This window comes from Ascidia mentula, chromosome 4 (assembly GCF_947561715.1).
Source record: "Ascidia mentula chromosome 4, kaAscMent1.1, whole genome shotgun sequence".
Taxonomy (NCBI): domain Eukaryota; kingdom Metazoa; phylum Chordata; class Ascidiacea; order Phlebobranchia; family Ascidiidae; genus Ascidia; species Ascidia mentula.
The window spans coordinates 16,464,742-16,486,307 of NC_138569.1; the positions used below are offsets into that span (position 1 = coordinate 16,464,742).

Below are 21,566 nucleotides of genomic sequence, written 5' to 3' on the forward strand. Positions count from 1 at the left end.
AAGAAGCGCATGGGGGTGTTTTTGTATTCGCGGCTAAAAGTTCAAAATGGCCCGCATATGTACAGCACATACACGCGCATCACAATAAAAACGGCTTTCAGCAGCAGAGGAATAAAACCGGCAGTCGACGTTTTTTACTCTTCAGTTCGTCCATGCTTCCATGTGGCATTTTTAAAAATCAACAACGTCAAATCTTCAACGATGTCTCCGTCTAGGAGGTGTCACGCTGCGCCGACGCGAGGGAGAAGACAGACTTTGTGGAGGCCTCCCGGCTCTTTCAGCGGTATCGCTGTCGCTTGAAGAGCTGCTGCCCGCTCCTGAAGATACACTAGCAATTCTATTTTTACGTTCCAAAACCTTCGATTCCAGTCTACGCGGGCGCGCATCTTGATTTTCCCTTTGTGGGCGCTTGACGTCGTCGTAGTTGTAGCGCGAGGGTGGAGAAGGAGATCGGCGGTTTCGTTGTCTCGAGTCGTAACGACGGCGCTCGGGGGACCTTCTGTCCTCGTAACGCCGCTGATTTCTGTCGTTTCGACGATCCTCAACCCGCCGGTCTCTGTCCCTATCACCCCGTTCGCGCCGTGGCGAGTGGCTGTTTTCACGCGTAACCTCTCCTCGCCTCCGAGGTTCGGGGATAGAGCGGTCGCGATCAAAATCCTCCCTTCTGCGACCGCGATCCTCATCAAGACGTCGCACATCCTCCCGCCTGTACCTGTTGTCAACCCGATCCGAACCGTTTCTTTCCTTGCCCTGTTTACGTTCGCGTTCCCGGTTGTCTTCAGGCGAGGAATCGCGAACCTGGGTTCGTTTTTCAGGTCTGCGTTTGGCTTCCTCCCGAGCATTGCTCAATTCTTCGTCGTCGGACTGTGGCTGCGGGGCTGCGTTCTTCTTTGATTTGGAATGCTTGTTCTTCTTTTTCTTTTCCTGTACTTCCTCTGAGTTGTCATCCGAAGAGTCTTCCGAGGACGAGGCAACTTTCTTTTTCTTGTGCTTACGTTTCTTTTCTTTCTTATGTTTTTTCGACTTCTTGGATGATTTCTTTTTAGCTTTCTTGCTTTTTTTCTTGGATTTTTCTTCGGAACTGGAATCTATAGCAAGTAGTGGATTGAAACCTTAGAGTAATATTTCGAATTGTCGAGACTATGGCTTAAATATATAAATCGAACAAATAATCCTGAGAAAAATAGAACAATTGTTAACCCTTGAAACTGAGCTGACCTTCATTGGACGAAGAATCAGAATCTGAAGAGGATTCGTTGTCAAGGGCGGCAAGTTGTTCTTGTTGCAATTTTTGTGATAGAAGCTGTGAGGAGACACGCAAGTGTTCACGTAACTCGTCCCTGTGTTTAAAAAGCAATAAGATATGTTAAACAAAGAAAACTACGACAACAAAAGAGTCACTTCTTACAGAGAAACGGCGTTGGCATTCAAAGCACACAAAAAAATAAGTTTTGACTTCAACTTCAGATACATTTATTGTTACCCTCTGTCAATGGTCTTTCTACTAAAGCTTGATCAACTTTTTATAAGATGTGTCGCAAGGTTTGTCTTATTACTTACGTTATGCCGCCAAGGCCGATGGACGTAAAAAAGTTGATGGCGAATCTGGTGTTTTTCGGGTTGTCCCTGGGGAAAATCCCTTCAAAAAAGGGCGACAGCGTCCTGCAAAGAAAAATAACGCACTGTCCCAATCGTTTAACACAGACACATGATAGAAATAACAGCACTTACGGGTCTGCCAACCTGAGGACTAGATTCTGAAAAAACTAAGGAAACACACTTACGGGTCTTTGAGCCTTTCGTTAAGTTTCGTGATTCCAAGGTACTCCGTTACTTCTTGGAAGAGGATTTTGATGAAGATACGCGAGGAAGAAGTCGTTGTATCTTCCGAGAGGACAATGTGTGACAGGACACTCCACGGGATGGAGTCAGAGTGTAGCAGGTGACCAAAAAACTGAAGAGAAAAAGGTCTTGTTTACAAAAAACATGAATTATGTTGCATGTTGGCAGTTGCTAAGGTTTAAGATATTAGCTTTATAATTGAAATGCTGGTGATAAAAGATCAGAGACTAATGTAATTTCCAAATATAGTTTCTTGACACCTGTTTTTTTTGTGTCATTTGTAGAAATTTTTTTGAGAAATTTTATCTACTGCAATGCCTTGGCTGCGAAGCCTGTGAACCTTATGATCAGAATATTAGAGGTGTCATCGCCAAATATAAAGGGCCTGCGCAGTGGGGCAATCCTGCCTTGCTATGCGAAAGCATGGTATCACTTTTGTTTCATCCACTGACTGATTTTTTTGAGAAATTTCAGTAAAAATTCAAGACATTTAGGACATACTGTCCTAATGTATTTTGGCAATAAAATTACGGCGAGCATAAACTGTGTCCTAACATACGCCAAAATTTTTACTGGCATTTCAAACATTTGTCAAAAAGTTTTTTATTGAAACATAAAACCCAGCTTGCCATTCTTCTTTGTCATAAAATACCTTTGCAACATTCCGAAGTTTGTTTGTCTCAAGTCTGTGGATGGTGTCGTACTGCTGGGCAAACAGAATCTCAAAATGCTCCATAAATTCTTTCTTAAGCAAGCAAAAGCGCTGGAAACAAAACATCACACTGATTTTTTTTTAATTTTTGCTATATTTAATAATTTCTATCATTGTACTTACACCACCCAAGAGACCAAAGAACTTCTCATATGTTCTTTGCTGTGAGCAGCAGTCAACAATCATAGCACAAATTTCTCCCTGAAATGAAGGCCACAGGGTTCACTTTTCTATAGAACTTCATTGAATGTTTGCAAGTAAAATATGAATTACATAATCTTTTTCAGCAAATTCCATCTTCAGTATTTTGTGTGCACACTCCTCAAAGGACAAACTTGATTGGACGGCAAGATAAATAGTTCGACGCAAAGCCACAAGATTAGTCTCAGTCTTATCAGTAATTTCCATGGCTGCCTGCTCTTCCTCTGTGAAAAAGGTGATATTTGACGCTTGTCACCCAATAAAATAATAAAACACAATGTTTTGTACCTTCTTCATCATCATCAGAGTCAGATGAAGATGTTCCACTGCTGTCTGAATCATCACTGTCTTCAGCAAGGATGTCTGGTAGGGAAAGTGACCAAGTTTCGAAAATTGTGAATAAAAACTTTTTGAATATTTGGGCAGCCATGTTCTTTACTATTTTGACTGCACCAAAGTTTCATAAACAAATCCAAACAAGAAAGTTGGGAAAAAATATATATAATTATTACCTCCTATCCAGATTTTTTTATGGTGCATGAATTTTACCTTTCTTGACTTTCTTATAATTTTCTTCACTTTGTTCAAATTCTGGGTCAAATCTGAACACATTTATTTCATTTTCCAGGGATTTCATGTTGTCATCATCCAGTGTAAGCATATGTGTAAACTGATCACTTTCCTCCACTAAATCCAAATTCTCTAAAACTGATGGGTGTTCCTTGAAACCGTCTTTTCGAATTGCAAACATGACCTACAGAATAATATGGATGCTGATCAACACATCCAAGAACAAAAATACAGATTTTTTCAAGGCATAGAGAGCAATTGGATTATAACATATGTTATGATAAGTTTTGCTTTGCAAGAAAGCACAATCACCTCAATCATGTATTGGACTCTTTTCTCCAACTGCTCTTCATGAAGAACAACCCTAAGTCTTTCAAAAACTGCAGACAGTCCACGGGGAGACACCTCACCTAGCTTTTGGCCACATTCTTTTAGAAAACCAACCGCAACCTAAATGAACAATCATAACACACATCAATACACCATTGAATAATTTGATTTGTGACTAAATTTCTGATATATACACTAAACATCACCAACCTCAACAGAATCATCACTTGGAGTTTCCAGTAATAAAGTCAGGATCTGCAGCCCCAAAATCTCATGGGCCACTTGTTGGTTAATTAGATGAGCAACAAACTGAACTGAGTGAAGACAGGTATCCTGAAAAATAAAACAGCATGTTCAAATTAAAGAAATATATCACAACAAACATGCAGTTTCATTATGTAGGGGCACCATGCCCCCAATGATAGAAATGAATAAATAAAACAGGATATCATGAATCCAAAACGATATTGATGTAAAAATCCTTGGTACTTTTTGATTTCTTCTGTAAGACCTTCGAAACTGAGCCACCACTCTCCTCAAAATTAATTCACCATTTTGTGGAAATCTTGTGTTTATAATCGCAACAAGTGCAGCATAAACATGAGTAAAAGTTGGAGAAGCATTCTGTGCTGTTAAGATGGACCTTGCCAAAAGACCCCTGGGATGGATAAAAAGATTGTTTGGAATCACATCAACATCCTTCAAAATTTTAGGATTGTTTTACCTTCCACGAACAATATTTTCTTGGAACAACTCTTGGACAATCTCCTTGATGTTGGAAACGTTGACTTTGTTAATCAGACCATTTATGCTTTTTTTCAGAGCTTCCCAACTTAACCTTTGAAACGGCTCACTGAAAAGATATATTGGAATTTAGTGCTATGCGAAAAGTCAGGATTATGTTTGTTGTATGTTAATGCAAGTTAAGGCATCTATTTTTATTATGCAGAATATCGGTCAATTTTCGCGTGTGCTAAGGGTTTATCTTCCATGCATGACATTTTTTCAAACTAGCACAATCAAGGCAGTGTGCCTATTTTTGAGCCCTGGCAGATGGTAACCCTGCTGGAAACCACATAAAATTATTGATACAATTCCTATTAAATAATTAAAAACACCTTGACTTGTCAGTCATTTGTTGTTGCATCATTCTGAGCCTAGCAGGAGGAATGTAGGCTCCTCCCGTTTTAGTGGACAGCATATTTTCAGAGTCTGGTTTCTTTTTCTTCATGGGTGGTTCTTCTTTTCTTCTGTGATCCCGATCGTGTCTTCCATCTTTCTCGGCATGTCTGGACCTTTTGGACTCTTTTTCCATTATTCAGTTAAACCTTCTAAAACCACGAAGCTGGAAACTGCGATGTCGATGAAAAACGAGTTGTAAATGATTAGCAAACTTATAGAATTCAATAAAATACATTTACACTTCAATATATTTGATTCTTACGACATGCAGCAGAGTATTTAAACTCAACATAAATGAAGTTCAAAAACAAGGCGCCATAAAGTACAAAAGCCGAACAGCAGTCCGACTGAAAGCTAATACTTACTTTCCTGTCATCCATTAAAACTCAGTAAAAATATCATAATAAAATATTTTTATTACACAAATATTTGTTGCTTTTTGTCTTAAATATTCCAAAATCTTTTAAAGGTAAGAGCCTGATATATTTGATATATGATATACTTTACATCCCAAGTCTCAAAATTTGTATTGCATAAAAATCGTAAACACTGGGGCTTCCCCTTATAAGTAACACAAATGTAATTGTTATTTCTCTCATTTGTCAATGCATGAAGTACTTGAAAAAATGAAACAGTTCAAGCTCAAAATACATTCTGACGATTTCAGTGGTAAGCAACAAGTGGTACTGGCAAAAACTTGCTTTTTGTACATCTATAAAAAGCATATTTTTTATGATGAAGTTACTCTTATTTGTGAATATTTGTAATTTGTGCAGTACATAAATCTCATTAGATTTATTTTGTTATCATACATAACTGTTTTCATGCAGATCAGCTGCTTGTTTTTAATGCATCAGAGTTTCCAGATGTGAATCTAAATGACCTCCTCAAAATTAATCACTGTAACAGCAATGTTTCAAATTTTATCCTTGTCCAGGTTTGTCATTATTGTAGACTAATCCTTAATATTGATCCTTGTTAATAGATCCAATACATTGTTACAGGTAAAGTCATTAAAAGGGGAAATTAACAAAGGTGCTATCAGTATAAAGAAAAGGCTTGCAACCTGCTTCAACTTTCAGGTGTTTCAAGATGTGAATGTTATGAAAGTAGAGCCAGAGGTAATTTTTGTATTTAGCATTTGTTGTTAACATCGAATAGTCACAATATTGAAGCCAATTTAACCATTTGAAGTCTCTAAACTTTGACACAGAAAAAGTCCAATGAAAGCATTGGGGTACTATATGTTCAGAAATTATGCTCCGGTAGAAATTCTGTGCAAATACCAATGCAAGCGAGTTTAGCAATTTTAAATCATGAAACAGTTTCCCAATACCAATCACTAAATTCATATGCTCTATTTTGAAAACTGTATATCATGTCATTTTTGAGATATAAACTGTTTGGTCAATAGACATGTATGCAGGATTAACTAAACTAAATTATTTTCACTTGTTGCTCAAGGATGTTACTGTGGATTTACTGGAAGTTTCATTCAAAGATCAGTACATCAGTCGCAGTGACATGCTTAGGATGAAGAAACATCTCCTGAACTCATGTGTTTATATTGATCACCCAGTGGAGTTTTCTGATATTAGAGCACAAGTAAGCAAAGATTGTTGTTACTGGGTGTGGCATGGTGTGAATTCATTCTGATTAGTTGTCAATTACTATTTATTCAAAATTTGTTTTGTATTATATGCCCCAAACCATAAAAATCAGGTTAATGCTTAAGGTTAATACTTTGCAAAATTTAGGCCTAAAATAGAAAAATAAAAAATGCATCGGTTGGCCAGACTATCATTAAAGTGCTCAAATACTGGATGCTGTTATGTTGAAAACACTAGGATGTCTCTCTGCTTTTGAGTCGAAATTTGTGTCATATCACCTTCGGCTTAAAGACAATATTTCACTGCAGTTTGTTTGATCTTGGGCGCTATATTCGTCTTCTAAAACTTTGTTTTGGAACAAGGTGAGTGAGATGTGGGCAAACAGTGTCAAAGTGAAGTGTGGCTTCATATCCGATCACACCAACTTCGTGCTTCGCTCCTTCACCGCCAAAGTCTATCTATTTATTCAAATGAGCGCCGAGATGTGGGAATACGACGCATACGGATACTTGCAGTTTGAACGAGCAGTCAACGGATTTTTAAAGGTGAGATTATGTAGTTAGATTTGAAACAATAAAACTATGAAAAGAAAAGCATTTATTCTTCACAAACACGCTCTCCACACGTTATTTCATTGTAGTTCAACAGAATATTTTAGTTTAATGCAGTAGTATTTAATGTTATTGATGTCATGACTTAATGAATTGGATGGATCCCTTAAAGTTGACAGAACCTCTGGGAGTGATTCCCGTAACACCAGGGTTAGATAGTTTAGTAGATTATGTTGTTAAGTCAATAACAATCATGTCGACCACATTGCTGTAATACTGGATATTCCTACAATCAGCGCTTGTGGTTAACATTTTCGTTTTCATAGGCTTTGTTCACCAAATGGAAGGAAAAGAAATGTTGTCACGAGCTTACTTTGGTGTTATTTTCGAGGTAAATGGATATTATAATTCTGTGCACTGAAATATGAAACATATCCCTGTGGTTTTCAATCCCTCTGTGTAACGTATCACCACTATTTGGCAGAACTTTCTACGACACAAAATTCCTCAACGATTTTCCTCCTGATATTCGCGAAGTCGTGCGGAAGAATTATAACGGCCAGTATTACTTGGACTTCTACAAGTGTGTGGTGCAGACGGAAAGAATGGATGATTGCACTCCGCTAATAAAGACTCTCAAGAAGTTGTTCTACAGTAAGTGGTGTTGTGAAGCTATCTCAGGAAGTTTTTGAAATGTTGTAAAAGTGAAAAGTTTTTCCTAAACTTCTACTGGTTTTGAAACACGGTTTGTTTGTATTTTTCAACTTTATGCACGTTTGTTTCTTTAAATCCTAAAGTTTTGTCTGCCTTTAGATCACTGAAATGTATTCCGCAATTGTTTCTTCTGGGTTCTCTGTTTCTCCTGTTCTTGGCAGAATATCAATCTTTTACCGAGATACCGGGTTGTCCACCAGGCAAAAACTCGGCAGCATCGGAAGGCAATTTTCTTGAAGCAATCAACATGTCCCTCAACGTCTTCGATCGACATTACGTGGATCGCAACTTGGACAGAACTGGTCAAATTGTGGTTTGCATTACGCCAGGTACGATATAACAAAACACCTGACTTGGATAAAATCTCTCTACAGCGCGGGAAAGTTCACACAAAATTACAGTTTAAACTATTCTCTTTGCTATGTATTTTTACTTTTTTGTACTTGTGAATGATAAACGTATATAACTGTGAGTTCGCCAAGAAGTTTAAATTTTTCTCAAAGACTACCAGGTTGGCCGACAGTAAAGATACAGCTATGGGAATTTGTTTGTAGGTGTGGGTGTGTTTGACGTCGACAGAGACTTGACCATCCTCACGAAGGAACGTATGATTGACAATGGTATTGGCAGTGACCTAATATGTCTCGGCCAACAACCTTTGCATGCAGTTCCACTCTTTAAGTTCCACCATTCGACAAGCACCGGGTACGGTTTTTATGTATTATGTAATTAGGGTTGTTTTGTTCTGTATAACATTAAGCCAGATGACCATATACGGATGAATACTTTTCGGGTCAATATTGTGTGCCGTTAACTTCAGCTTATTTTCCCTTCATGGCATTGTTGGAAAGGTTAAATTTGTTGGAAAGAGTTTCAAAAGCGTCAGTCTACTCAATAAAATAACATTTTCGTGGTGTTGATTTTCTTAATGATGATTAGTTTATGATACAGACATCTGTAAGTTGCGGTTTGTCCATGTTGGTCGGAAACCGCGGACTTTTGTCGGTTAATTCCATTCAAAATATAGTTTCAAGTTTTCCTTGTGCAAATCTGTTTTTCTGTTTCAGAGGATCGTCCACAGACCTTGGGCTAATGAAGTCTACCCTACCTGTGCAAGACTTTAACATCCCACACTGGATCAACCACAGCTTTTACGCCATCAACCCGTTTTCTGACAAAGGTTAGCAACACAAGTTTTAAAATGCAACTATACCCCAACTGTCTCAAATTATCGCAATGGTTGGAGTTGTAACCGAGACTCCTAAATATACCGTCCTTTGAAACATTGAGGATTTTACTTTTATTCCTATGACAACGTCTAATTAAAATCAAATTAAACCATTTTTTTTTTGCTCGCAAAAGTACCACGCACATGACCCATGAATATTAAACAATGAATAAACGGTATGGGTAACAACCTAAGGGTTACCAAGACAATTGCTGTAAAATTGCATGTAGGCACAACCAACATCAACTACATACCCCGAATTCACGTTGCCAAGAAGAAAAAGAAATCAGAACGCAAGATTTCAGCATCGTTCGTCGCCAAACCAAAGCGAGTGAGTAAGGAATCGGACTCTGATCTACCATCACTACAACAACCCAATTACGCCGAGTTCGACAAGCAGGTGTGTTATTGACTTTAAATTTCTCTGCTCTATAGTTGTATTGTCTATATATACTAGATATTTATTTCCAACGAAGCCGTAAATGGGAATGGCCGTGGCATTTTTATTGCTTGTTTTCCTTATTCTCTCGCTTTTATAGTCGTTATAAGCGGGTGTTATGTGCTTTTCTGTGTAGATTTCCACGAATACAGTACATGTCTTATTTAATTTCTTTTTGGAGCAAAATATTATATGGATGGTCTTTTCCATTCAGATGTGAATAGACCACAGTGACATTAATTACAGACCTCCTAAAAATAGATTCCAATTTCTTTACACTAAATTGCGTAGACTTAAGCAATCGGACTCTTTCTAGGTATTTGGGTTCCCGCGCCTGTCGGACACGTGGAAGCAACTTGCGAACGACTCTACGTTGCTACAGAAGACTTCGACTGCCCGCGAAACGATCGTAAAACGTCCCAGCAAGTTTAGCGAGGAATGGCCACCAGCCGCCAAACAAAAGTCGTTTGAAATGGTTCGTTGTTTAAGCTTAGCTGAATCAGAGATATTTGTGTGTCTAATGCGTTTTGAGGGACTTCGATGTCGTGAAAGTCCAATAGAATGTGCATTCCTACTAGAGTATTTCAGTACTATGTCACCCGCTTATGTATTGTCAGCAAGTACAATAAAGCTCCTTTATACGTCCAACTTTTACCTGATAAACATTCAGTTCCACACAATCAATGGCCCTAACAAATTAAACGTTGCATGATGACAAGTTGGTGGTATTTGAGTAGGCCATGGTTGCCCATAGTTGAAAACAAGCATGGTTGTGATACAGATCACATTTTTATCCAAAGCAAAAGACTCGTGTAATTATGCGTATTGATTATGTCTAACAAATGTTTAATGTGAAGTCACTTGTAAAGTGGTATGAGAATGTCCAAGTAGTAATAATTCATGATTTCTGTTACAGAGATATTCTCCTGATACGGGTAGTTTGGCTTCCCAGACCCAACCTTCGCGACCAGTCTTTATTCCACTTTCAAAACCTCACCGCCTCGCCCATGTCCAACAGAGCCAGGGTGGTTTGGCAAGTTCTGTTGGAATGACGGCCAATTTAGAGAAATACTACCAGACCGAAACGGTAAAGTATGTGTCTGTAATGATTTCCAATGAATGAATGGCGTAAGTTTCTTCTATTGTTGTTTCCTGAGCCTTAAATAAGGATGTTGAGCCGAATTTAGACTTAGGTATTCGGAATCGGCTTGATCTAAAATCTTTTTGATGTTGGTATATTCCTATAGCCGTCAATATTATCATTTAGACAGCTGCAAAGTTTCCTTTTTGGAGTAAACGTTCTGACTGTTTTTTCACAGAACCTTTCCGCCGAACCACAGCCAGTTGTGGGAAGCGCCAACTTACCTCAAAATTTGTTGAAAGATCCGAGCAACAAGGCATTGCAGAGAAGAGCTTTATTCAACCCCTTTAACCCCTCCCACATGTTTGCACCACTCACAGCAAACCGCCGTCGGTGGGTGCATACTTATCCCAGAGGTCCCCAGGTAAGAAACAGCTCAACTTCTACGCTTAATTCGTGTGGTAGCTTCAAATAAATGGGATGTTTTTTGCACAAAACAAACGCTTATTTTGGGAGTAATGTTTTACATGATTGGCAGGATCGCCCCACTGTGCGGGTCCTTGCTTGACGATCACAGCTATCATATCGCGATCATTAGGTTTACAGGCTTCGCAGCCCAGCATTGCAACCTAGCTGGATCAGCCACTTTTTCCTGACAATTCGAAGTAATTATAGTGGTCTGGCATGTTGTGATGATGTCTTTATGTGAACACGTTTGGGAAAGCGTATTTTTTTCATACCACCGAGCCCACATCTGCGTGCCTTCATAGGAGAGCGTCGTGTTCAAACGTTTTGCATACAAGGACTAATAATTCATTAGTGCGGAATGAACAAATCCCTATTTTTTATAACTACGTAACAATTACGAAAAAAGAAGCAAAACCTATCATGTAATTCATTGCATATCATGTAATTCATAAACCGCAGCAGTTTGAGAACCGTTGTTGTTTGGCCTCATAAATAATTTTGTTGACGGTGTGCGAAAGTGGTTGGCACCGATATGTCAGATAAAGTACATTGTAGGGCGAGGCCTTGGTCCTTCACCACCAAAATCCCTTGACAAGGTCAATTTCGAGGAGCAGACAAACGTCGGAGAGTGCAGATGATGAGAGTGTCGTTGCATCAGTAGGATTCAGCCCTTCTCGTAATTCACCTTCCACAAAGTGTGTTTATAGATTTCCGGGAAGTTTGTAACTTTTACGCTAAACTGCATGTTTCGCAAATCAGTTGGATTAAACAATTCTTTATTGTGACAATGTGATTAATAAATAAAAACTGGATCAAAAAACCAAAGGCCCCTGGCAGGCTGTCGATCGCACACCGTATCAATAATTATGTATTAAAATCCCAACAAAGCGATCTTTAGACAGCTCAGATAGATTATCCATCTTTATTGTGACATTTATAATGTTAAATTCACTGTACATAAATCGCGTGTTTTGAAACATTGCCACTTGATTTAATTTGCAACTCAAAATGAGCCATAGATTGTACATAAAGGCACATATGAAGGTCTTAAATTGCAGTATAATCACTTTTACATAAGGATTAACGCACACAGTTTCATTCTGCTCGTTTATCTCAGTTCCAGCTTTCACAGTCATATCGTTATGAAACCGGGCTCAGTGGATTCGGGAAGCGGTTCGGCAAGTTCAAGTCCATCGCCTGCCAGAAATATCAAACATTTGATGGGAAACGAAAGCATATCTTGGTCACTGAATCCCAACCCGGCCGAACAAGGCGCAAAAGGTACTCGGTATCGGGTCGTGCGAAACCTTTTTAGTTGGGCTCGGTATAGTTGATTATTTTTACTGTGTTGTAAACTTGATGTTTCTTTCTATGGGTTTCATTTTGCTTTTTGCTGGATGTGTTTGGTGTCAGGAGAATAAACAGGAACCATTCGCAGACGCTCGCGGAATGGAATAAGACAAAGAGACTAATGTATTCTTTGTTGCATTAATTGCCTCAGATCCAGGCCTGACATTTATGTATGGCGTAAATGTGCAAAAACCGTACGAGAGACTGGATAGAAATCTATATTTTTGCAGGGCTTTAAACTAAGAATAGTGTTCAGAGGCAGTTACGTAAAACGACTACAGCATTGGACGATTATGCTCTAAACTTTATATTTTGTGGAATTGTACGCTTATACATTCAAACTTAGACTCATACAGTCCATATCAAAAACTGCTTCTCTGCGCTACGTGCATCGTTGTAATTTGATTTCACGTAATTCCTATCATCAACGGTGTGTTCATTATACGTGTGTACATCCAGCATGGCCGCTTCCTCTTCGGTGACATTCCTCAATTCAGTGTGAATGTCTGTGTCGCGAGCTTCTTGTACACCACAGGTTCTTACGTCTCGAGACCGATCGCCAGTTACGGGCTCAGCTGGATGTGGGGCATCGCGGGCGACATCCAGTGGACGTCTGACACGCACACGGGCATGTTATGTTTTACGTTACCTTGCACTGCATTGTGGTTTGTGCATGATCAGGTCCACAAGTGTAGTGAACGTCGACCTGTTCCACTGATGCATGCCCGGCGATGCCTATTGGCTCATTGCCGTCACGTGATTTTAACGTTCGAACGGTCGCGTAATTTGCATTGGAATGTATGCCTGTAATTTCCAATCCACGGTGATAGCGTTGCATGTTGCACTACGTTGCTGTTTTTGGTGGTATTTTTGTTTGTCATTCTGCCATATTAGTCACAGTTGCCTCAAAGACCATATCAGTATATTTCTCACCTCCTAATCTTTTTATTTTTAATTGTATTGTTTTAAATCACCTTTCATAACAATTTCGAAAAGTCGATCGTGATTTACTGTCACCAATCTCGATTATATGTGGTAATGGAATTTCTGAATATTTTTATCAAACATTCCGGTGAGAAACATGAATTAACAAAATCAATTTTTTGATAGCGTATCGCGCAACAGTTCTATTGCAAAATGTCACTTACGTTCAAAAACATGACATTTTGAATAAAACATTAAGGAACAGTTTAAACTATTTTGTACACATAACGTTAATTTAATGTAAAAACCTCAAGGTTTGGTCATGGGCACTTTAGGTACAACATCAAAAAATCAAACAATGTCTATTCGGTGCACTAAGAACAAATAATATGGGAAAAAAACTTCGGCAGTTGACTCATCATCTCCATCACGTTTTTGTGGCTTGCAATATCGCATGTCTCATACCTCGCACGCAGCGTTATACCTAGAATTAATGAAGGCCGGAGTGGACGCTTACAGTCGGTGTAATATGTTTAGGTTTGGACTGGAAGTCGCTTAAATGCCCTGCGTGCCTCCCCATCACCACCGACTACCACCCCACCTACGCCCACCTCCGCAATGCTTGCACCGAACAATCCTATTTCCTGGTTCCGGACGACGGCGACATTTGGTAGGTTGATGATTTCCTGTACTTGATTTTGAATTTTTTACTTCTCACTTGTGTTTACCCTGAAAACGTAAACTACATAACATACTTAAACTTTGTCGTTGACTTAAGACCACTTGCATATATATGTGTGCTTGTATCGAATGTAGGTCTTAGGGTCAGTTTGATCATCGTGTCGTTAAATTTCTGAAATTTGTTGAAAGAACCTTGCAGGTGAGAATGTATGTTTTGAACAAAAAGGGTGTTTACAACACGAACACGTACAACGCAAACGCACAATATCTTATTTCGTTCCAATCCATAGCACTCGTTTAATAAATCCCGTTTCAAAACTATACCACAAAAAAGTGTTTTCATTCTAATTGTCACGTTAATTGCGGCTTTTGGGTGTCGAGCCTTTTGAAACAAACACACATTCACAACCCAATTCTACAGCAACGAAGATGAAGACGAAGTACTCAGGACGAAGTCAGAACAACCAAGTCTTGAGATTCGAAGTTCCAAAGAAGTATTTCAGGAGTTGATCAATCAAAGGTTGTGTCAGGGATTCCAAATTATCAAGCAGACCAACCGCATGCGCACCAACGACAGCTCTAGTAGTGTGGTCACTGTTATTAGTCCGAACAACAGCGAGGTGTCGTTTATTTCCCAGCTGTGTGGTACCAGCCCCATGTTTTCTTCACGTAAGTGGATTTTTTCTTTTCTTTATTTGACGTTTTGCTGTTTTTACTGGGTTGTTTTTAATTGGTCATGGGAACTTAGAGTACCAAGTAATTACTACATGTGTATTTATAAAGTAAAGCTGGTGACTGCTATAGGGGTGACTTGCATGACATGTTGGCAATATTAAACATTTGTCTCACATATTATTTTCTTCACGCCATGTTTTTCTTTGCTGTTGTTTTTGTTGGTTATAAATTATACATCTGGTTTATTTGACGTTTTGCAGCTCGCGGGCTCGACGAACTAAAATCATCCCCCTACAGTTGTATGTTGAGTCATGGACGCCAATATCACTTCGTCCGGTTTGTACAGGACGACGACAAAATTGAAGTCATCATATTCAAACCGCGGTACGTATTCTAGAATTTGTTTCGTATACATTTAGAAGTAAGCACGTGAATGGAACGGATGGTATTTCTTGACAGGCACCCGTTCGACACAGTGACAGTTGAATACAGCTACATGTTATGGCCGAAAACCCGGGGTCAGTTCCAGCCGTCCAGATGTTCTTTCGCTCATGAAAAGGTGGAAGATTATCAGTGGAATCACCATGACAACTATGTGTGCTGTGTAGATAGTGAACTGCAGATGGCGATCGTGAGTAATTCCCAATTGAATTTTACAGTACACAAGATTGGTCATATGTTCTGCAATGTGGCACATTTTAATTTCGTGAATGTGAGCATCATTTTATGTTGGATCAATAGTTGTGTATCTTTGTAATTGTATGTGATTTTAGGTCTCGTGAATTTTTGATATTCTGTTTTTATTGCGTATAACAGAGCAGTGGTTCCCAACCATTTTACTAGTCACGCACCCCTTTTACGAAATCTTCTGCGGACCCATGTGTAGATTTACCTCGACGTCTTGTCATGAACCAAGTTGTGCCACTAAATGATGGTTGCGACTTAAGAAACTGGAAAGTTTAGGAACAAAGTTTACTTTCACGGAGCTCAGCACTTTGTAGATTGGAAGCATGGGCCTTTATCTGCATGGACAGTATTTTTTTGGCGTCTATAACCCTTATCGAACACACACAGGGCTTGAAATGCTGGAAGGCAAAGTACGTGGTCTTACCGAATCCAACCAAGAGACTACAGGCACTCAAACGATGCACGGAAACTGGGCAAGTGCGATACGACTCTTTCGATGGGTGTCACTGCGATAAGTAAGCGTTGCTCGGTTCTTATCTCACTATACATTCGACACAAAGTGTCCGAATTTCACGTTACGACGTCGCCACAGATCCCATGAGAGTAATTTTGAAGGCGGTGAGTGCGGGGTGATGACCGAGGGATTCATCAGGTTCCTTGAGCACATCAACAAAATAAGACGACCCAACTCGCAGGCTTTCAGAAAATCATGGGTGAGCTTTTCCTTGCATTTTAAGGTTTTCTTACTGAAATCAGCTTTTTTCTAACGCCACTCGTTGTGCGTGACACAGATGGAAACTTGACATTTAAAATTACATTACAAAAAGATTTTTCTATGTTAAAACACATATGACCCACTAACTCAATAATATCATGTATAAACGCAGTTTATTTTGCTTTGTTGCGAACTTGTTAATAGTTTGCCTAAAATCGTTGTTGTTTGTTTGGCCTTAAACATTTAAACAAACCACAAGAAACTAAACAAAAAATGCCACACTCACTTCGCTATTATTTACATTGACGAGAAGAAAGCAACAATTTTTTTATACAGAAGTCGTTCGCCAACTTCTCACCGAGCTTGTCTAAGTCCTACACATCGCTCTCAGCGTTTACTCAAAACTCGAGCGTGTCCAACCATGCCACGCCCACTCCACCAGCAAGACCCACCTCGGACACGCCAACCAGCGACCGGTCTACCCCGACAAGCCAGCAACTGAACGACAGTTTTGCTCCCATCTCCACAATCACGACGAAGTTGTCGCACTCTGTCGACGCCAGGCCAGTGGCTGTAAAGGTAATATGTTTTTGTTTGAACTTTATGTAGAGTTTTGTCTGATGCTTTTTGACCGTTGTATTTGTTCCTTTCCATAAATATAATAATTTTGTTCTGCTGTTACTTCCGGGCATAACATCATTACTGAGAACTGACGTTCTGGCAAAAATACATTGTATATTTTACCAGTAAGAAAAAAGCCTCGTCGTATTGAACGCAGAAGTAATGCCATGCTTACGCATGACAAGGCGGGATCGCTCCACTGCGCAGGCCCTTTATATTTGGCTATCTGAAAAATCAAGCTCCCGGTGAGGTTTGAACTCACGACCCTGGGCTAACCAGGCCCAACGCTCTACCAACTGAGCTCGTTCAAACCTCACCGGGAGCTTGATTTTTCAGATCTCGCTCCGACTTGTCGGGAAAAGTGGCTGATCCAGCTTGGCTGCGAAGCCTGTGAACCTCATCGTCGTATTGAAGGCCCAAACAGGGTGTTTATTTTCCAAAAAATATTGAATGAAAGTGTTTTTCGCCTGTTGCTTTTTTACATAATTGACGTACAGTTGTATTCCCAGACGACGCGCACTGACAAGCATGGAGACGGCAAGCAACAGGGAGAGCCTAGGCGTCATTCTCTTACCTGCAATTCTGAACTCACAGACATCCTCGCAGCGCTATCCCATCCAGAGTAATCACTACCTAATGTTAAAACGTTGCAGTGCACACCGTTTCTTTGTCAAGCTGCCTGGCTGGCAAAATGTCGCTGGTTAACGCAAGCTGCACTGATGCGATAATAGATCGAAACAATGCGCTATGTTTATAGCAAATAGCTTGTTGTAACAAGTACTAAGTCATCTTTTACATCTAAAATGTTCATGCTACATATGAGCTATTTTATATGATTGATACTGGCAATACCTTAAGCAAAGTAACTGTCCCAGGTGTTACCATTTAAACCTAAGTCAATTTTCTTCAGAACGGGCCTCAGCTTCCTGTCCGAGTCCTACGGATTTCCAAGCAAGACGTTTGTAAGTCTTGAGGCGGTGCATTGGGCCCTGGCCAACGTTGGCGGGCTCGAAAGTATAAAGGATGCTTGTCGACTATTTGAGGTAACGTTTATCACGTAATCACGTCTATTACTTGCTATAGAGTTTAAACGCCGAAGCTGTATAAAGAAATTGCTCATTAGCATGATAATTATACTGGCGTTTCAAACACAATTGTATTTATCATCAGTGCGAAAACAGATGACTGTGTGGGCTGTGTTTATCTTTAAGCACAATAGGGAGGATTTATATTTTGTGTTGCAGACAATGTGCAATTACTCCCTGATCAACCACGCGTCTGGCAATATGACTCATGGATTTGTTTATGGCTACGTGTTCTATTCGATGAAAGACGAACAGCAGAACGACCGTGAGTGGATCGGTTGTAATTGTATCCGTAGTCAAAGTTTCTGTGAAGTTATTAATGTTGAGTACTTACTATTTTCGCTTAGGAGTTTCCGTACTCGCATTCTAGCGTCGGTTGAAGTATACATATGTGAACGACACATTCATCGCGGTGTAAATCTTTTTTGTCGTTGAAACACCCCATGAATATCCTTTAGTTTTTTTTTGTTCATGATTTTTAACGCACACACTCTTGCATATCTAACTGAATAGTTCTTTTTTTTCCAGTCGAGGATCCGACAAGTTACCAGTACATGTCGACCTTCTCCAACACTTACAACTCGCGCTGGTTCGAAGTTGCCATCAAGAGGTGGGAGTTGTACAATAGATCATCGGGCGACAAAACGCCTTTCGGAAATCGGGAAACTTCATCTGAGGGAAAATCTGGGGCATTTTACGTTACCGCGAATCGTGAAAGCCCTAGGGCTGATCGAACATTTCCAGCTAAGGTAACTCTTGCTGCGCACTTTTGAGGCATTGTGCAGTTATTTGTTATGGAATAGTGGTTTCATGGTTAAGTTGGCTAAACAACTGCTTGCTTTTGGAGGGATTTGGTAAAACCATAAATATTTTGTCATCGTGATTTTTCTCTTCAAATTATCAAGGGAAGTACAGTACATGTTTGTTTAACCTCTAGATTATACACTATAGTTCCACACCTAGACATTTCTACTCGAAACCGTCACCCTGTTTATGTATCCGTTGTTAAACACGCTTTCTTCTGTGTCAGCAAACAGTGCGAATCCCACTTGTAAACAAACAGCGCACGAATCGCACGGAGTGGGCAGAGGTACGATATTCGACCGGGGTGCGGGCAGGTGCCGACTCCTTCATTTTCTCTTTCGAGATGCAGTGGTTGGTTGCAACTGCTTCGTGCGTATCTAGTATGGTAAGAATATGTTTTTTTATTTCTATCCCAGCATTTTTCATTTGTTATCCACAGAAAGTATTGAGAAGTGTAACTGTTTATTAAAACTATTGATATTTACATAAATGTTTGTGCATGAACTTGCTTATAATCCGTTTTCAGACAACTCCTAAATTGTAGCATGTTTGAATTCAGATATAATTGGTCGTTTAACTTTGTGAGAACGAATATTCAGTCAATGCCTTTGTTTTAACAACAGTGATTTTTAACCATTTTTCTTGTCAACACCTCAAATCATGCGAGCACCCCTGGTTAAGAACCACTGCGGTTTAGACGTATTTTGGATTTTAATTAAAACTTACAATTCTGTTATATAAGAGCAAACCTGAGTCCTTTGGCTTTCAGTTGTTTTTGATACATACATTTCTACTAAATTCGGCATCATCAGTATCACTTAAAACAACTCTTTTTTTAAAACAAAATTAGTAAAACAATACAATGAAACTGACATGAAGGTCTAAGGTATGTACATTAGTATACATTCCTTCAGTTGCTGCAGACTGGTAAAAACGTGAAAGCACAAACAATTCTAATACCAGCACAAACGGGGAGTAACAAGCAAGAAAACAAAAGAAACATGTTTTGAGAGTTCTGTTTACAATTCTTTTGTGTTAATTTTGTTTATTACTTATTAAGAAACGGGGATGCTCTTAACGCTAGCAAACTAGTAATCAGCCACCTTGTGGTAATTTTTCCTATAGTTGCAAACACAGTTCAATTTGACATGACGTGTTCACGTGGGAACGCACTTTAAAGCAAATTATCGTTTTTGGTAACGAAAAAACACAAACATCTCATTCTTGGTTTAGTTGCAACTCTGGTACCGAAAGGCGACGTCCAACTGCGACCTCTACCTTTTCCCTGTGCCCAGCGACCCCTTCTCTTTCCCCCGAAGTGGGGCAGGCGGACCCCTGAGAAGCCCCCTCTTCGTGCCCCTGAACGTGAAAGCTCTGCTTGACACCAAGTCTGAGTTTAAAGGTATTTGGCCATCATGGTTGGCGGTATTTTTTAAAAGGTTGACAAGGAGCGTACACATATTCGTGTGTGAAATATGACATTTCCTAAATTGTCATTCATTGTAAGTCCATTGTATATGGTATAGTTGTCATATTGTGGTAAAAAGCCCACAACTGCACAAACGCTGTTTCGTAAAAGTTTGCGTTTTGTAATAAGAACCCTTCTGATAAGCCAGACTATAGTGTGGAATGAAAAAAACCTTCAACAGCTGTTTATAAACGTAGATCTTTCGAAGAACGTGGCGTGGTACCGGGATACAATGATATCTTTCATGGAGGCAATCTTGCGCAGGTACGTTTGTGTTTTGGTCAAGAGCCGTATCATTATGTTGCTATACATCCCACGTATTGCACACTTGTAATCGACGTCTCCCATTTGCATTTCCTTCCTAACGACGCAGTTTCCCAGAGATGCTTTCTATTATCGACTGCTTTTTCAGCATAAGCTAGTTTGTCAGGTTTAACGCTTCTCGGTAGACAGAAGAGAAAGGACACGAGCTTTTTCGTATCGTTTGACCACATACGGGTGAGTTCAGTTGCTGGGTTGTGTCCAGAAAAGTTTTACTGTCGAGGAGAAAGCAGTGTAAGCTAGTCAGTGTAGTACACAACAGCTTGTTGTGTTACTTACCAGCGTTTTGGGAATACCGGTGCTTGCTGAGTTTTTTTGTGAGAATGTAGATTACAAAGATCTCAACCTGTGTGAGAAGTTAGCCAGGCAATCAATAATTTCATATTATCTATGTTTATTTTATTTGGGCATTTTTAAAGGTTCGGTTTCGCGCGCGATGACAGCGGATCCCAGAATCTTGATCCAAGCGCCAGATACACCGTGTCACAGAACTACATTCACTGTACGGGACAGGCCTTTGCTCAAATACCCCTGCACAATCGTGCCGTACAACGTCACTCAATAAGCTTGCGACAACGCGCACATTCGACACGGCGTTTACCGCTTCAAGATGATGGCAGGGACTCCCCATCTAACGTGCTTGGCTTCATCAGCCAGTCGGAACTTGATTCAACCGGTTTTTACTGGTCGACGAATTACATGCAGACCAAGCGATGGCGTCTGTCGGTGCTCGACGATTTTCCTGTGCAGGATATTGAACAAGACTTTGTTCGTTTTTGCGCAAACTCAGAGGACAGGCTAAACGATTTCTTTTCGTGCTTTTTGAGTGAATATGTTGCCAAAAACTAAAATCATGTCATTGCAGTATTGCCCGTCATTACTATTGACCAATAAAAACGTCACTTATGAAAAGTTGATCTTGTGGTATAACTGGAAAATGCATTATTAGCTCCAGCGAGTTTACATACATTTTGGTACATTTGTATTTTATAGATAGGTGTACATGTAGTGAAACTTTATTTTATCCTTAGTTCACTATTTTTTTCGGGGGTCAGGTATATTTCCATTCAAAACCGAAAAAGCATGTTTTTTCCTCATTAGAAACGGAATGTTGTTGTATGCTTTCTGTATAGCGTGCTTAATTTGCATATTGAAAAAATTCTATGCAGCCCCTTGCATGTAAGATATTGGCGCGACGCGTATAGACAAAAATTATATCCGGAGTGCAAGAACTGGAACAGGTAGGACGCGTCAAAAAGACTGGAAAATTAAATTTCAATTGACCAATGTTGTGGTTTCACCAGAGC

At 39.7% G+C, this 21,566-nt stretch overlaps 2 protein-coding genes across 5 annotated transcripts; one reads left to right on the plus strand and one right to left on the minus strand.

The window, feature by feature from the left end:
* Positions 1–18: 18 nt before the first annotated feature.
* On the minus strand, positions 19–5,062 carry LOC145897218 (pre-mRNA-splicing factor CWC22 homolog). The gene is made up of 14 exons (XM_082985412.1): positions 4,774–5,062; positions 4,380–4,508; positions 4,145–4,313; positions 3,866–3,988; positions 3,638–3,775; positions 3,305–3,509; positions 3,044–3,118; positions 2,828–2,979; positions 2,678–2,755; positions 2,495–2,605; positions 1,785–1,954; positions 1,561–1,662; positions 1,219–1,340; positions 19–1,088 (listed from the first exon to the last, which is right to left on the minus strand). The coding sequence occupies exons 1-14, from the start codon at positions 4,968–4,970 to the stop codon at positions 196–198; spliced, it is 2,664 nt and encodes an 887-aa protein (XP_082841538.1). The 5' UTR covers positions 4,971–5,062; the 3' UTR covers positions 19–195.
* Positions 5,063–5,409: 347 nt separating this feature from the next.
* On the plus strand, positions 5,410–21,126 carry LOC145897080 (GATOR1 complex protein DEPDC5-like). Of its 4 annotated transcripts, none has more exons than XM_082985248.1 (32): positions 5,410–5,506; positions 5,668–5,774; positions 5,842–5,958; positions 6,302–6,442; positions 6,810–6,992; positions 7,325–7,389; positions 7,483–7,652; positions 7,874–8,041; positions 8,267–8,417; positions 8,780–8,892; positions 9,171–9,340; positions 9,696–9,854; positions 10,296–10,466; positions 10,699–10,884; positions 11,484–11,623; positions 12,046–12,209; positions 12,814–12,906; positions 13,740–13,872; positions 14,305–14,552; positions 14,819–14,942; positions 15,018–15,189; positions 15,633–15,760; positions 15,838–15,958; positions 16,297–16,539; positions 17,091–17,203; positions 17,492–17,624; positions 17,826–17,931; positions 18,195–18,415; positions 18,697–18,855; positions 19,704–19,872; positions 20,136–20,202; positions 20,679–21,126. In XM_082985248.1, exons 1-32 carry the CDS (start codon positions 5,443–5,445, stop codon positions 21,106–21,108), a joined length of 4,929 nt encoding a protein of 1,642 aa, XP_082841374.1. In that variant the 5' UTR covers positions 5,410–5,442; the 3' UTR covers positions 21,109–21,126. The 4 variants fall into 4 exon arrangements, with proteins under 4 accessions (XP_082841374.1, XP_082841375.1, XP_082841376.1 ...); XM_082985249.1 differs by having other exon boundaries at positions 12,052–12,209; XM_082985250.1 differs by having other exon boundaries at positions 7,913–8,041.
* The last annotated feature ends 440 nt before the right edge of the window (positions 21,127–21,566 follow it).